The sequence below is a fragment of the Anguilla anguilla genome, chromosome 9 (assembly GCF_013347855.1).
Source record: "Anguilla anguilla isolate fAngAng1 chromosome 9, fAngAng1.pri, whole genome shotgun sequence".
NCBI classification, from domain to species: Eukaryota; Metazoa; Chordata; class Actinopteri; order Anguilliformes; family Anguillidae; genus Anguilla; species Anguilla anguilla.
In genome coordinates this window covers 41908270-41925294 of record NC_049209.1, presented here as the reverse complement: position 1 = coordinate 41925294, position 17025 = coordinate 41908270, and the positions used below count along the sequence as shown (strand labels likewise).

The 17025-nt window shown below is 41.9% G+C and overlaps 1 protein-coding gene across 4 annotated transcripts in view; it reads right to left on the bottom strand.

Annotated features, from left to right (window-relative positions):
- atp2a3 (ATPase sarcoplasmic/endoplasmic reticulum Ca2+ transporting 3) overlaps positions 1–15208 on the bottom strand; it is a 61527-nt gene extending 46319 nt beyond the window's left edge. For 2 of the 4 annotated variants that reach the window (XR_004766888.1, XM_035433132.1), the window contains exon 1: positions 14850–15208. Coding sequence is in view for 3 of the 4 variants with exons in the window: in XM_035433132.1 (XP_035289023.1) it covers positions 14850–14967 (118 nt within the window). In the remaining variant the exon portion in view is untranslated. The remainder of the gene's footprint in view (positions 1–14849) is intronic. The other 2 variants (XM_035433135.1, XM_035433133.1) reach the window with 1 other exon arrangement.
- Between the last annotated feature and the right edge of the window lie 1817 nt (positions 15209–17025).

Sequence of the window (17025 nt, the reverse complement as noted above, 5' to 3'; positions counted from 1 at the left end):
TTCCAATGTGTTACATTCTCCCACGTTTTTGGTACAGGGATAGTGATTCAATGCTTCAACATGGCCACTGTGCTCACATCTCGATCAGAATTCTGGTTGCAACTGACACCAAGTAATAGACTTATAGACATTTTGAAACTATAATTTTCTTTGACATTTTATTGAATCTGTTATTCAGACAAGCATAAATGCATATTTGAGGGCAATATACTAGAAATGATATGAAACAATCATTATTTAAATTTCTATAGATCACATAACATGAAAAAAATATCTTCACTGCTTTCATGTGTTAACCTTTAAAATAATACACTTAGAATACCTCTTACATTACATTGGATAGACTGGACATGTAAGTCAGACTACCTATACAGTGGTATAAATAAGAAAAGCTGATATCAGAAATCAGGTTATTCTCTTTACTGCAAGAAATCAATGGCCACTGTGATGGAAAACGATTACAGTCATTCAAATTGACATTGACTTCTATAACATTTCTGACTGGACCCACTGAGGAGCTATAGTGTGGCATTCTCGCTACCTTAAATAATAACCAAGATCATTCTCATTATCATATCTTCAATCAAATGAATGAAATTCTTTCCGTATGTTGTGCTACTGAATAGTACGTATCCAGTGGGGAATTCTGAACTCCTTAGATCCTACTTTGGAAGAATAAAACTAATTTAATGGAAGTAAACCTGCATTTAGTACTCTTTGAAACCAGTGCATTTGACAAAATTCACATTTTGCCAAAGTCAATTTCCGTGCTCTTAGGTCTCATGTGCTAAGTGGAGTTTTTACTCTTGGGTTAACTGGTCTGCAAACAGCTTCCGGAAATCTGCGGGGAAACTTTAAAGAATCCGAGGAGAACCTGATGTTTGGCGTTCGGTCATGCTGGAACATGGGCTCTTTTTAAACAGTGGCAGGTCTTAGCCCATGGAAACTTCTTCCCGGGCCTTTCTTACCCCCTTTCTAACGGACTGTTTGTTTGACGTTGCTTGACGAGCAACCCGAGTCCGCCATTCCGCTGTCGTCGCGCGCGGCTCAAACCGAGAGCTGGGAAGTGTTCGAGCCACCGACGCATGCCAGTAAATCATTCCGAAAACAAAGTGCTCTGCCAGCACTAGCAACAGGCTCGTGAAGTGGAAACATCATTTAATGTGGAGTAGCATTCTAGAAGCAGGGCAATTACAGAGGGGATATAATCAACTGCGCTAACATACTGGCAAACAAATGATCAAACAAGAAAGGTCTTTTGATCATATCCTCAAATTAGAAAAGTTTTTGCTGCTCAAATGATCCAAAAACAATCAACACAGGTTCAAAATAATGATACAAGAAAGTCATGCTACATTAAGTTGGCCTGAATATGGAATGTCTTCAAGTTCTTAGGCAGCGTAAATAAAGTTGATACTGTGCTTTGAAGTACACCGAGCACATGTTTGTATTCATACTTTCTCCTCTTTTCCCTATATATACACAGATGCAACATTCAAGAACAAAGGGCTGCGATGAAGAAACAGAAGACAGCGACCTAAACCGGACAGCGTAGTTATCAACTGCCGAAAAAATATCAAAACAAACCTGTTTTTTCGCTCAACAAGCATTCCTTATTTTCTATAAAAAGGAAGCCAGTTGGAATATTGGAAATTTGAAGTTATTCCTCAGTGGGCTGAACTTAAATATTGATGACTTACAGCCAGACCTAAATCCCCCTCCTTTTCTTGCCTAGTAGCAATGTCCCTGAAATGGGAATGAGAAAAAAGCAAACCATGTTTCCCATCCTTCTTCAGTGTGACATGAGGCCTTTTCCCTATTAACCCCCTGCCTGTAGTATTGCTGTTTTATAGCAGACATGCTGGCTGCAGCTCCCAGGGCTGGAGACAACAGGCAGTCTCGCTGGGGGAGGGGGGGTGGGGGGGGTTCGAATGGGGTTCCCCCAGATGCCCTGAGCCAAGGATTCCCCCGCAGTCATCTGGGTTATGTCAGCCCAATCCTGCCTAGGCGCATTCCAAAATACTGACTTCACCACGCCTTCTCCTCCCTCTGCCCTAGCTCTCTCTCTCTCTCTGTGCACACACAAGGAAAACAAGAGCCAGCCTGTTTACACACCAGCCAGAGGAGGAACACTTCCTGGATACTGTTGCCAACAACAGAGGGTTTATGTTCAGGCCCAGTAAGTAAAAGAGTAAGAGGAGGAGAAAGGAAGAAAATCTGTCATCCGTCAGCATAGTCTGCCTTCAACGTCCAGGAGGTAGATGAACTCACATCCAGCCCCTGCTTTAGTGGTGTCAAGGCCCCTGTCCTCTTCGATTACAACTTCTGCTTGCCCCCCTCATCCCAGCCTCCCACCCCCATGCTCCACTGACTACCATTCAGGCAAACGGGCAAGGGGGACTGAAACATAAATACTAAAAACACAAGCACTACCATCAATATTCCATACCATCAATATTAAGGCTTTCAACAAGGTTTCCATGGCTACTATTAGCAGACACCATTGGAAACAATATTCACTTGTTTATGTGGCCAACGTCTATTATGAGAGTGCTAAAATTCCCCAGAATAACTATTACGTAATGAGTTCTGTATTACAGAAGGGCATAAAGGATCTAGCCTTCATTAAATATCAGCATGGGCTTTTGTCACTCAGAGGCCTGGCAAAAGAAACTGCCAAACAAGTTCGTTATGTTATTTTCGCTCACTGGCTGAGGATTAATTGCAATTGTGCCTTTCTCTGTGCACTTCCACCACAGTCTCACAAACTGAGGTTACCTCTTCAGTTAACAAAGATAAAATACTACTAATAAATTATTTCAACCGACAGCACAAAAACGCATCTCCAAGATTTGAGAATAACAACTCCAGAAAAACATATTCCAGAAAACCTGAAGGAATCCGAGAATATGTGACTAATTTGAATACTCACTGCAGTTCCCAAAATTGCCTTCTTGATTTTTTATTGCACAAAATATACATATCAGTTAATGCAACAATACAGAATACCAAAAACAATGATGTATACACTCCTTAATGTTATGAACGTCCTGTTCTAACCCGCCTTACCAAAACAACAATAGGCAAATTGGTGGGAGTTGCTTCCTGTCAAATTCCAGCTCAGCTGGAATCCAGAGTGGATGGTAATAACATATAACCAATATAAGCAACAAGTTACGCTAGCCTCTAAAGCGTCTCTCCCCAGTACCAAGATCATTGATGGTTTAAGAAGGGCTAGAAGCCCCACTGAACTGTGGCAGTCCATAATGGGAGTTGATGGAGAAGGAAGAGAATCAGCTGGGATAGGCACTGGCTTAAAGGATAAATCACAATTCATAAAATTGAGCATTATGGGATTGTTCCAGAGGAGTTCCTTTCAGATCAATCACCAGACTGAGTGGCAATCACTTCTGCAGTGGAGCAAAACTAAACTCAAGAAAAGATGGCTAATTTGCTCTTTGACATTGACCATGGAGATTAAAGAACACGTAGAGCCAGCAGAAGAGGGGCTTCGATGGTGCACTGCAGCAGATTTAAAGATCTTTTTTTTTTTGTGTGACTCACCACTGCATCACCTTATCAATTCCAACAAACAAATAAATATGGAAATGAACAGGGAAACGGCATTGAGATTCATCTCCCAAACCGATTTATTAACGTGACACAAACCGGTCCATGGAAAACCATCCTGATCTAAACTGGCGCGCACAGGTGAATACCACTGCTGGCACATGTAAACACCGTGGCGCGTCACACTGACGCAACATCAATATCACACCCACTTCAGATCTGCCACTGGGCACGGCCTGGCAGAATCAGACCACCAGAGATCGGAATCATACGGCCGGCTTTCTGTATCCTAAGGAATATCATCTAGATTTATGCACTCACTCCACCTGCAAAGCCCTCAAACGTACCGTTCAACAGCAAGCAAACAATAAACATGACGCTGGGTTCCTGTGAATTGTGGAAATTAATATGAACGACCATCTCCTGCTCCTCCAATCATGGTGGGCTTTCCTGCCCCAGGGGGAAAATCTGGTCTGAGACATAGATTGTGTTTCCTGCCCTCTGCTCCAGGGGGTACAATGACTCGCTGCGAACGACCCAATCACGTCTCCCTGGTCACATGGACAACAAGGACTTGCCACCGTCTCTCAACTCCTTACTGTCATACGCGTAAATGAGAAGAGCCATTGTTTGTGGCTGCCCGATTGTGGAGGGGGGGGGGGGTTCTGTGGCCAGACGTGCAGGGACTGGACCAGGAGGAGCTAGCGGGGACCTCAGGTGCAACTGCAGTCCTAGCCAGATGTTCCCCATTATTAAAAAGGGAGCACCACTTTAACACTTGATCAGCAGCATCAATCTGGCACTGCCAGCTGTCAACAGACCGCTGCCAAACGGCAGACCAAACATAATCTCTGAAACACATCTGCTGCAGCCATTGAATAAAAAGAAAAATGTATCACTTAAAAGTAGACCAGTTCAGGTTTTTAGGCCCAAGGCTATATAAAACCAGTGGTGATAAAAAAAAATTCTTCACCCAATTAAATATATGTGGTACTATAAATGAGATGGTTTGGTTGCTAAATTAGGTAGTAGTACTACATATAAAATTCTATGAGGAAATTCTGTGGGTGGAGATAATTTTTTTTCTTCTAAAACAGAAATAATATGGGGGCTGTCAGGCAGATTGTCCAGCTAAAACACTGATATTCCTTGTAGTGATGTGGCCAAAGTTCAGGTAGTTCACAACAGTGAACATGCCAGTGCAAACTGTGGCCAGCAGCCCTGTGGGGTGGGGGGTCACATAAATGGCCATAGAGTTGTCCAAGGAAAGGGGATTTCACTTGGTAGAGCTGCCACCACCTCATCGCGTAAGAGCGACTCCTCTGCCTGAACCAGACCTGCAGCCAGCTCCTGCGGCCAGCCCCAACCAGCTGCACCTGAACTCCTGCGACGCAGCACCTGCGCAGCCCAGCTAGACAACTGCAGAGTAAACCAAACTGCAGGAGCTGTGCTTGGGAAGAGATGCTGTGCTTGTGCACAAACTCTCCCAAAACGAGTGCAGCAATGGAACACAAATTATGGAGGAAAGAAAGGGGATTAAAAAAATGGTTTGAAATAAACAAGGTACTTGACTGTCACATTTTTTTCCCATAACAGCTTGCAAAATTTTGAAGCTGAGAGAATGAAACGTCCATGGCCTTGCCATGTATTTTCAATGCATTTATTTATTTAATTGTGAAAAACAGGCTGCTGGCTTTCTCTTAATTTTCTCTTCAGTTCAATGTAAATGCTGTGTCTAGCAGACGTGGTTCACAGGGTCAAGAGTAAATGTGATGTGCATTCACTGACAGACAAGCATAACATTTAGGCATCTTTAAAAAAAAGAACACACACCACCGCAGATCCGTTTATGCCATTTCATGAAATAATTATCCATGTCTACAATAAAACATTCACTGTACGGGAGTTTTAAAATGAGAATTTGCCTGCAACAAGTAGTATGCATCCCCAAAGCAGTGCAATCATATAACTTGAGTGCTCTAATCAAGGTTTGGACTTGGCTTCTGGCGTGGCTTGAAGCTACAGGATTCGCCAGCTAGCTGTGGCGAGCGGTCAGAAAGTGCTTGGACTGCGTGGCACCAGCAGGCAGGTTCCACATTAAAAAAAGCCCACATCCACAATGCCCTCCTCGCAGGAAAAGCGTTTATTACAGACGGAGGCTGCGCCAAAAGGAAACGCTGCCTTTATCGATACAGGCCTGTGGGTCTCAGCGAGCACAATGAGCAATAATTTGTGACCTTTACAGGTCTCGAGGAGGAACATAGTGCGTGCCACTGATATGCACATGGCCCATTACAAACATACCACCGTTGGTTACTTTCACGCACATAAACCAATAAATAAAGAAGTTTAGTGACTTCTTTCTATGTCAAACCTCTTAAGTGGTTATAAAAGCTGCTTACAGGGTGTCGGGCCTGTGAAAGCAGCCCTGCCATGCACCAACATGCCCTCGTCTGACTTCCCGAAGGAGTGGCCAGCCTCAGGTAATTCCTGGTTACAAGGAAGCCCTGTGAACGCATTCTTACCGTTTGACAGTGTGCTTCACCAACGCACAACCTCACAATTTTAGCTTACAACTGACCTTGATATAAAGGAACATGTGAAGCCTTGTGTGTATATTTTTATATTGGCCTCTGAAGAGCCAACAAGACTATATGAGGTAGCTTTGAAGGGACATACAAGCTCTCTATGCTGCACTGGCCATAAGTCATTGTGCGCACTAGCAGTAAGTGAACTGCAGATGTTTGCTAATATGACAGTTTTGATAATAATAAATAAAAGAATGGTTGAATTATTTGCCAGAAACAAGCATCATCAGACAAAAAATAAATACCACCTGACAACAGAAGCATTTTGCCAGGAAGTAAAAGTAAAGAGCCAACAATAATTGTACGGACCTACAAAGATAAATGTTATTTAGAGTCATAAACATAAAAAAGGCCATTACTCCATCGGTTTGAAGGAAGGTCAAGGAGAAGCAGATAAAAACACAAACACAAACCATTTTATAGGTTTCAATTCCTTATCCAGCATACCAGCACAATTAGATGTGCGCTACACCATGGAATCAGAGAGAAGTGCCTGCTTAATTAATTCAAAGAGAAAACGGGACAAATTTATGAGTGTTAATAAAGATGCACAGTCCTTGACTCAAGATGACTCAACATCTTAACAGAAGGACATGGCGTTTTCTAAAGTGGGAGGTGAGAATCAAAGTGACAAATTAACACAGGATCTAAGATATCTCAAAGCATAATCAAGCAGAATAGTCAAGTTGAAAATGACTAACGGCAATCGCTGATGATCAATTAAGTCTTGAATGTCAAAACATTTCTGCAATGCTGTAGTCCTAGCGTTAGAAATTTTAAAAAGGCAAAACGCAGAAAAAATGAAGCAGAGCAAAAATAAACAATTTTCTGTTCTCTTGTTCTGTAGTGTTTTCATTCAAGAGATTTTTATTTAATTACTGGAGGCTTACGTTAACAAATGCCTTAGGTCACAACAAGATATCGTTATTGAATCTAGATTCGAGATCAGAAAGCCACAAGCTCTACTGAGGAAGTTGTATTTTTGCATGCAACTTGCAAGAAAGCAGCCAGCAGTCTGCATCCCCAGCAGCCTTCCCCTTTTCAATTAACAGTACAGTACTAGCATTTCAGGGAACGGACCTACAGTACATTACTGTATTTCACAGATGAAGGTGAAGATACCTAAAGTGATTACCCAGATTGTACTGCTACACGCAATCCATTGCCACAGATGGGAACTGCACCCACACCACAACGTCTGAGTTACTAGCCGAGTTCCCAAATCATTATACAGCACTATCACCCTGCATGGTAGCAGCGCTAATTATGCTGTCCTAGCGTTTAGCTTAAATAAAACAGATGTCTTTATTCACATTAAGCCAATTTTGTTAACACTAATTTGTGAAGCAGAGTAAGCTCCAGATGATGTCTTATCAAACAATTCCAACACAACGGTCGAAAATAACCTCCTAAAGCATGGTTTTCCACCATCTGTTTAATCAAATTTAGAGCTAGCTGAAACTGAAAGAAAAAGCAGTTTAATGATTAGAAATGTGTCATCTTCCTCAAATTTGCAACTTAAAAAGTGATGAAGGAAGAGGAAAAGTGGTTAGACTTAATGCCACCCAATGATTATGTCAACTATGAACAGCAATACAGGGAGCAAACTCAAAAACATGTTCCACAGACCACTTTCCATATCATGCTATTATTCCAGAATGGTTTTCCACACCACTGCTTAACTAACAATATTAACTGCTGCACTACAACTGTTTTATGCACCTGTCTGGTTTCCTTGTTTTAATAGGGATGCACTGTTCGGATCCATGTCTAATGTATGCCTTTTAGGGTGTATGGTGGATTTACCTGAATGTGTATGAGATCTGTCCTCGTGTTTTGAAATGGAGGACATTTTGTTGTTTACCTGATGTAGACTAATGCCTGATTCGTGAGTATGCTGTAAAACTCTTTAATCCCTACTGTGTTGTGAGTTTTTTGGTGATGACTGATATTTCAATCACATACAGTGTCCTTGAGTTCTGACAAGGAACAAAATAAATGCAACTAATTGTTACTATTATTGATCAGACAGAAAAAGGACTGAAGTCTGGCTAAGGAGGGAGCACACTTGACTCCTGGAGCAATGGGGACACAATACAGAAGAGAGAATTTGGAAGGTAATTAATAAAAAGGTCTCAATATGGTACTCTCATTCTCTATCCTCAGTCTGCCTTCAGTTTAAAATGCTTCATTTCATGTTTTTGAATTATCATTTAAAGCCCTTTTTAGCATGGAGGCTATATCCAGCCTACATGTGACAATCTTGGATCAGGACCCAACGCAGACAGGTAATCATACATGCACCTACTGCTCAGAGGAATATTCTTCCCCAGTTATAAGCAATTACATTGCAATGACAGGACAGATTAGCAGTAGAGTGAAAGGTGACATTGTGCACGGGCTTGCAGGTGGAGTGGTGCTTTAGTTTTGTTTAGTCCCATAAGCCCCTGCCTGCTCTTCATTGGAAGACACACCTATCTCTCACTCTTGGCATTGTCTCGCAAATTTCCACTTACTCTCCAGAAAGTTTTCATCCTTCTCAAAGGCCAGGCACAAGTGCATTTCAGGGGCCAGCTCCAGGCATAAACACATCAGGAAGTTTCCAACAACATCTATATCCTCAGGGTGTAATTAACCTTTTGAATATATTATTTTTCAACTGAATATGGAAATCTGTGAAGAACCAAACAACTCATTTAATGAATACGTTCTGAATTCTAAAACTAAACGCAACAATGATTCCACAAACACCACAAAATAATTTGTTTTCTTTATTACAAAACAAAGCCCCCCAGGATTAACAGATTCCTGCTGTTTGCAATACACAATCCATGAGGTAATACGAATTCAACTTAACCATATAATTACATGTCTATCTAATGTCTTTACCACTAAATTTCATTAGAACCAGCTACTGTAATTTATTTCTTGTGAACTACATTCACATGTCCATAAAATACGCCATTTTATTTACAAGGTGCAGTGGAAGCTTGTCCATTTCTGCCAGTGTCCCTGTTAAAAGCAATGACTCTATTCCTCTCTTACACAACAGAGCTCATCGATGCCAATTCAGCCATTATGGTTAGATCAAGACGTGTATGTGTTTGTGTGAGGAGGACATCTTGAATGCATGCAAGAACGAGAGCATGCCGTACACCGGAGGCTACACCAACATGTAGACTTCACAACATGTGTCAAGTTCAGATGCTGCTTTTGGAGGGAAATTCTAAACCAAACCACAGAAAGCAAACTGAACGATTGCGCCACATGATCTGGCACAACAGAAATAATTTCACTCTATGCTCATCCATTAAAAAATAAATCTGTGAACATTGCAACTGTGTTAGCATAAGAATGTGTACTTATTATTTCTGTGGTGTGCAGTATCTACAGGACCTATAGAAATTGCTGTATTTCATAATAATACATCCAGACACATTCATATACAATTGTATTATCCTCGGTCGGATCACATTATATCTTTATTGATCTTACTTTCTGAAAATATTAAAAGCCCTTAATAATATGATGGGGTCCAATGAATGATGAACAAGCAGGCTAAAACTTTTAATATCAGCATAAATTAAATTATTGCTGCGTGATAAAATCAGGAATGCAGATATGTTCATACTCTTCTCATTTCCAGTTACTTGGGCTTATGTTTTACAGTAACACCTGAGCCAATGTGTACAACCTACTTATTATTTTCATTCGACTTCAGAAAGTAACAGAAGCATTCCAGGATTAAATTCGGCTGCCGCCGCCACTCAGTGACCTGCGCTAGCCCACCGCTGCAAGCTGAAACTTTCCTACACCCAGCCTTTCCGTTCCGAAATAATTTACTACGCTGGAAACTTCAGTTCTGCTCCGCCGTCACAAAGCGGGCTGGTGGAGACAGGGCCCAGACTCAATGTGCCTTTGTGTTTCACGCGTTATGTGAGATTTCACCGCGGCCACTCTCGCCGAAACTAGACCGTATCCATGACCGCAGGACTGAGGGCACTTTCTTCCATCCCCCCCCCCCCAAAACCTGATTTCTGTTTGGCCCATCGCAGGTTCCCGAGCACTTACATCAGCCTCGCCACCAATGGCCGCCGCTTTGCCTTGTGCAAACAAGGGGCGCACAAAAGGGCCTTATTTAACGGGGCGTCAATGGAGGCGCGCGCAGTCACTCCGCGCTAGAGGGGGAGCACAAACATTCTTTATATAGCAGCGACTCTGAATGCAGCTGCGAATGAGAAGCCTTCCACTTCCTGTCCAGGCTCATCTCAAGAGTACTACAGCAACGGCAAGTGAAAAAAAAAAAAAAAACATGCAACCCCTCCTACTTCCCTAAATGCAAGCGTAAAAGAGGTGGTGTGAAGACAGAAAGACCCAGAGTAACGGGCCCAGGGCAAATGAGACACACTCCAGACGGAGTCAGACATCTTCCCCTTTCTCTCGCCAAAAAGTCACTCGAAAAAACTTTTGGGCTTCAATGGTTTCCCACGGCTGAGAGCAGAAACAAAAAGAAACTTCAAAGAGGGTTCCTGAAATGGCAGCTCCTGTGCTGAATTACTTATAACAGAAAACTGCAAGCACAAAACGTGTTTACACATGACAAAATGACATTTGCATTGTTAGGCAGGACTACTTTTTTAAAATCCCCAACTACACTTTATATTTGCCTATCAGAATACAAATTCACTAATTTATTATTACTCTTATGGTTCTCTCTCATCACTCAGACATCCCTCTCTTGGCCAGCTCAGACAGTTTAACCCCACGCTTTTCTTGCCTCACTATGGTTACCATAACACTCTGACGTTTGTCACAGCAGATGTTAAACCAACACTGAAAGACTAAATTCAGCCCTTACGAACCTGAAACTTGGTGAAACAATACCTCTTCACCTCAGCTACACTCAATGCCACATTTGTGTCATTTCCTGACCGACGACCTCATTTTAGGCCCAAAACAATTCTGTACCTTTTCAACTCAATTCAGGAAAAGAAAACAGGATATGGAGTACATGGGACTTTTTCCACAGTCAACCCTACAAAGACCAGGAAATGTCAATGTCACAGAGCCCTCTGAAATCCCTTGTGTGGAGGACTGCTTGCTTGATCCCACAAGCAGAGAAATGTCAGCAGACTGTGGGCAAGCATATTAATTTGACCTGTGAGTTTTCATTTTGACCTCTTTATTACATTATCTGTGTTACAGCATACATCATGTGGACTAGTGCCACTGTGTATACTTTCATGCACTTCAAATTCTTATTGTATTTTTGTGTTTGTAATTTTGAGTTCAAATACGGAATCTAAAGGCCTACTGTCCCTAGCAGCCCCAGGATGGACCTGCCAGCTTAATGGTCCGTGGTGGATCCCAGACAACCTGAGCTGCATCCGAGAGAGTGGAGGCGTGGGCTTCAGTACAGTGCCATCACTGCTGTTAGAGCCAAGATGGCCGCTGTGTGTCACAGGTGGCTCAACTGAGACTGAGTCTGCCAGCACCTCAGACCGTCCAACACTCAATCTCTGACCAATGGCCTTCTGTGCAGCAGATTCACAGCAAAAAGCCCCACTCATAAAAGACCCCTTTTATTCCAGCTTCCTCCAGTCCCCTCCTTTCCCAGCAACACGTGGTGCAGGTTTAGAGGAGCCAGACCATGTAAAAGACTCACATTCTGATACTGGAATGTTATGTCTATGTCTGAACCTTGGCAGGCAGTTTATCTTCCCAAGGAATGCTGGGACATCCAACAGTGGAGGTGATCCTTCCTATGAAAGAGGGTATTTCGCCTTTGCACTTTTAAAACTCCACTCTGGTGCTCCAGACACACACAAAAACCTGAACAAGCACATTGAAGAAATTGTAATACTGAACAATTTACTACATATTAACTAACGGGGACATATTGCCATGTCAGGGGAAAAAAGTACTGACTATGGGATTGCAATGTGAACACTCTCCACCAACACCTTAGGCAGCACACAATGACAGGCACAAGTTGCAAAAAAGAATATGAGTTTTTGAGTGAAAGAGACAAACAAGTAAAATACGTAACACAAACACACACATGCATGCACAAATGCACACACACACACACCACACAATGGCAAACTAGCAAACCAAAAGAATGTTACAGTTTGTCAAACCAATTTTGAATGTACAAGTGAGAGTTATGTAGGCAAATTTAATACAGCAAAAAAGGGAAGGGTATTCCCTAGGGCATCTGGCTGATTGTCAAACAGGCAGGAAGTTTACAGCTAAAAACGAGAGACGTTATCTGTAGCAAGAATCTTTTTTCCATGAAGTCATCGCAGGCCCAGGGGACTCTGTTTCGTTTCAAAGAGCTGTTGTTTAACTGTAAGAATCTACCGTTAAACTGTAAAATAATGCGATGCACATGCCAAGGCAAATAAAGATGATGGTAGTACTAGCAGTAGGGAAGTCAAATGGCCACAAATTCAGCATATTCTTCATCAATCACTGTATTTGAAAGGAGATTTAATGAACCTCCCTAACATAAAACAGAGAAAATTTTGTCACACAGAATCAGTCTTAAATCCTAAAAACACGCTGGTTTTCAAAGGTACACAGATTACTCTGCCCTGTCCCTTGTCGTTCTGTGAAAGCAAGCGCTAACAGTTAAAGCGCCAATACTATCCTCGACTGGCGTCATACGCAAGCACAGTTGGCGAACAGGTGACACCAATCCAAGAATATAAATGTTGATCTGGGCTCATCTAGAGATTACTGGAGCAAAGGCACGTTTGTTAACACCATGACAGCGAAGAACCGGATTCTAGCTTCTGAATTTCAATGCAGTGACGGGTTTATCGAGAAAAATCTAACACTTATTGGCCAGATCGCCTGAATGTACACGTCTTTCTCCGAGGCGGGTTGCACTCCCACACTTGAAAAACTCACAGCTCTACTGGACTACTTGCTGTGCAGTATTCAGAAGTCATGTTAACAGTGCAGAAATCGAAGTCCATAAATGACTACTGTATCTTGCATGAGCGCAACAGATCCGTAATAAGCTTACAAGTACACTAGACAAAATTTATATATTAGTTTGTCTGCACTGCCGCCACAGAATAAAAACATGATATAGACACTGAATTTAGCCAAAATATGCTAAACAATTAGGAATGCCAACGGTTACACCTGTTTTGTTTTGCGCTTTAATTTGAGCACGACTCTTGTGCCACAGCCTCTAAATCGATCCCTTCTTGCAGATGTGAAGAACAGGTAATTCAGGTTTTCATGTCTAGTGGTTCCCTCCGCAGAGTACTACATTCGCTCATTATGGCTTGCAAAGGCATTTCTGTTTTACAGGCCAATGTCTAAGATTCTACATGACAAAGCTACTGTCAGATATGAAACGATTCATAGGGTGTGAATGTCACACTGCGGAAACACTTGATCGATGCATTTAATTATTGTGTGTACTATTATGGTGTTAATGTTTGTAGGCTACATTCCACGACTGCAGGTATTTATATCGCTTTACCAGCTTGCAGAGGTATTGATGAAATATACCCTTCAGATGTTGTAGCTTCAAGAAACCCAATTAAAACTAGCCGCATACATGTGATACTTCCCTTCAATACATACATCGTATCTTGAAGTACAGCTATCGTTGCTTCTTCAAGCGGATGCTATATTGTTCCCATTCTTTGATGAATTGGACGCCTTTCCTGTCTACCGGCAGCATATTACATGCATGGCTTAAAAATGGCAACATGTGTAACTGAAAAGATTCGATCAAGGCGCAAGAAGACTGTAACTTTGGGAAATCTTACACTGCAGTTTACATAATCGAAGCGCCGACTATATGTACCCTGAAATATATGACAATTATTCTTACCAACCTTTTTATTTTGCGTAGTCGATTCGGAGATAAAGTATGTCAACAGGCTGTGACATTGCAGTGAGATCGTGAATGTTAAAAATAGGCTAAGTGACTTCACTCATTTAAAACACTGCATACAATACCGGGAAATGTTCAAGGTAAGCAATGATAAAAAGCTGAAATGCAAAGAAGGGGAATTAACTTTACGCGGTTTCGTTTGTTCAGGGGACACCAGTGGGGATATACTCGGATGACGGTATATGACACCCTGGGTAAAATGATTGATTCCTGTCTATGATTTAGCCTAATCTGGACAGCTGTTCAATTACTGCAAATATTAGACGCAAACGTAAGTGCAAACGCGTACAATACCCATGGTAAGTGAGCATTCTTCCTTGTGGTATCTCATGTCCTACAAGAGCTGCTGTTCGTTTGCCTACGTTGTTCTGTAAAACAATCAGTTGTTTTCATAGGGTAATAAATAATAGTTTTTTATTTTTATAGCGCTTTTCATTTTACAATAAACAAAAATTCTTCATACAAAATAAGCACTGCAAAAACAACACATGCTCAAAATGTAGTGGCTAGCTACTGTTATCAGCAAACAGCCACAGATGGAATACGGAAAATAGGTCTGTCCCCATGGTTCAGTCTCCAGCATGCCTAAAAGGGGGGCTACACAACTTCTATCCGCCACAATACCATTGCAGCTGTTGCAAACATTTTAAATGATGCCAACATGAAAATGCATCCATATGGTTCTGTAGTGTTACTGTGATAACATATATAACCACAGGTAGCCTGCAATACAGGAATAAAACACAAATTAGTATCAATTCCCATCTTACCGTTTGGTCCATATTTTTCCAAATTGTTTTTTACTTGTTCAAGTGTCAGTCCAGTGTTTTCGTTCACACCGAAGTTTTCCAAAACTTCTGATGCCGATTTAGTGTGCGCGTTTTCCATCTCGGGGCATATACTACAACAGAAGTATTACAGACATGTATTTATTTAACTAATTTTAAGATCTGATCGGCAAATAAAATGAAGTTCCACCAAGACCAAGGAGCGTTCAGACTGCCAAGCGGAGGTGGGTCTGCGTAGTACCACCTGCCTCTTCTGCGAGCCAGCGATTTCAATTCAACCTCCAGTTCCCTGTTGCAAGGCGGTTGCAGCCCAAACAGATAAGATTGCCGTCACTTCGTCAGACGGTATGCTTTGGTGTATCGACCCGCCTCTTTTCTGAGTGAGCGTGTTCTAGCGCCGTCCTGTGTTCCTATTGGCTCGTATTACCTGAAATTGCTGAAGTAATAAATGACCAGGGAACTCCCACATTGTTTGCAAACTACAAAAATGCGAACGTTTATTAACGTTCGTTTATTTTACTGTAAGCAAAGCATCTTCGGTGGTGGTGATGATAGTTTTGTATTTTTGAACATATTAAGAGCTTTTGATGTTTTAAACGATCTCGAACTCTGTAAAGTATGTCGTAGAGCAGCGGCTTACTATGACCACACGCTCTACCTGCTCGCTCCTTGAGTACCGCCAAGTGCGTAAAATCCGCACAAGGCGCTGAAAGGACTACGAAGAGTTGGCGGCGGAAAGAAAAATACAAGCGTACAGTAGCCCTGAGACTTTTTCATATTTAATAGTTCTTATTGGCTGGCATACGAAATAGGCAGGTATTTCTCATATTTGCAAATACTATATTGTGTCCGTTGTGCAACACTTCCTCAAATGCCCGCACCTACTATTTAAACACGCAGCGCGGAATGGAAAAACAAACCTCAAACAAGGGGTCTTTTCTCCTGTGAGCCTGAATCGAGCCCGCCTGACTTAATAGTACAAGAGTTGCGAGTAGGGTAGTTGATAATCCCAACTCTCACGCTGAAAAACAATAAAGCCGGTCACCCACCGCACGCGTAGCGGCCGCGAGCGCACGACGCGCGTACTACGTCCGTAGTTGAAGTACTGTTGTTACAACGGCAGCGGGCGACGTCCTGTACACCAGGTGCGAAACTTGTGCCACACCAGCGAACTGAAGCGTAGTTTTTCGCTTTTGTTCTATTTTTCGGCTTGCCGCGCGGCATGATGACCTGTTTATACACCGAAATATGCTCTAAAATGGTATACATGCTGTGATTTATATTTCATCTTTATATGTCGGGGGCGACATAGCTCAGGAGGTAAGACCGATTGTCTGGCAGTCGGAGGGTTGCCGGTTCAAACCCCACCCTGGGCGTGTCGAAGTGTCCTTGAGCAAGACACCTAACCCCTAACTGCTCTGGCGAATGAGAGGCATCAATTGTAAAGCGCTTTGGATAAAAGCGCTATATAAGTGCAGTCCATTTACCATTTACCATATTACTGGGGGTGTGTCCCTAGTTCCCTCTTGCAGTAGCCTAGTGGAGAACAAGAGAAAACCAGATATTTTATAAGCAGCATAAAATAGCATTTTCGTTTTTGTATTGTCCTGGCAGAAAAAAAAGTAAAACTGGAACCTGGGAAAAAGGCAAACTTATTTTCGCTCTTATTTTGCGGAGGGGGCGGGGTACAATATACACCACAGAAAGACGTAGCCTATTGAATGATGTAGAAGTGAATGCACTGAGCAGCGGTTTGTTAGCTCGAAGTGTTGGAGGTAGTTTTTAACCAACCATTGCTCAGCGTATTTGGCTTTTCTGATGTCTTCGTTCGCCGTACTTTCAAAAAAGGGCTTGTTAATAAAAAATAAATGAATCCACAGAGCTTTAAAAGATCAGATTATTTAGTGGTCTTGTCGATGAAAATGCACCTATTTTATAAATGGAAGTTGTAAGCAAGCCTTTATTACACTTGTACTTAGAAGCTTCCGGTGTTCATGTGGTGTTCATATCACTTAAAGTTTAAACTGTGTGATATCTTTTTGATTATCTGATTTTACTAAATCAGATAATTGAAATTTTTGGACGTGAATAACAAGACGACACGGGAATTCCCAATGGTTGAATATGGATTATTTATTATTATTATTATTATTATTAT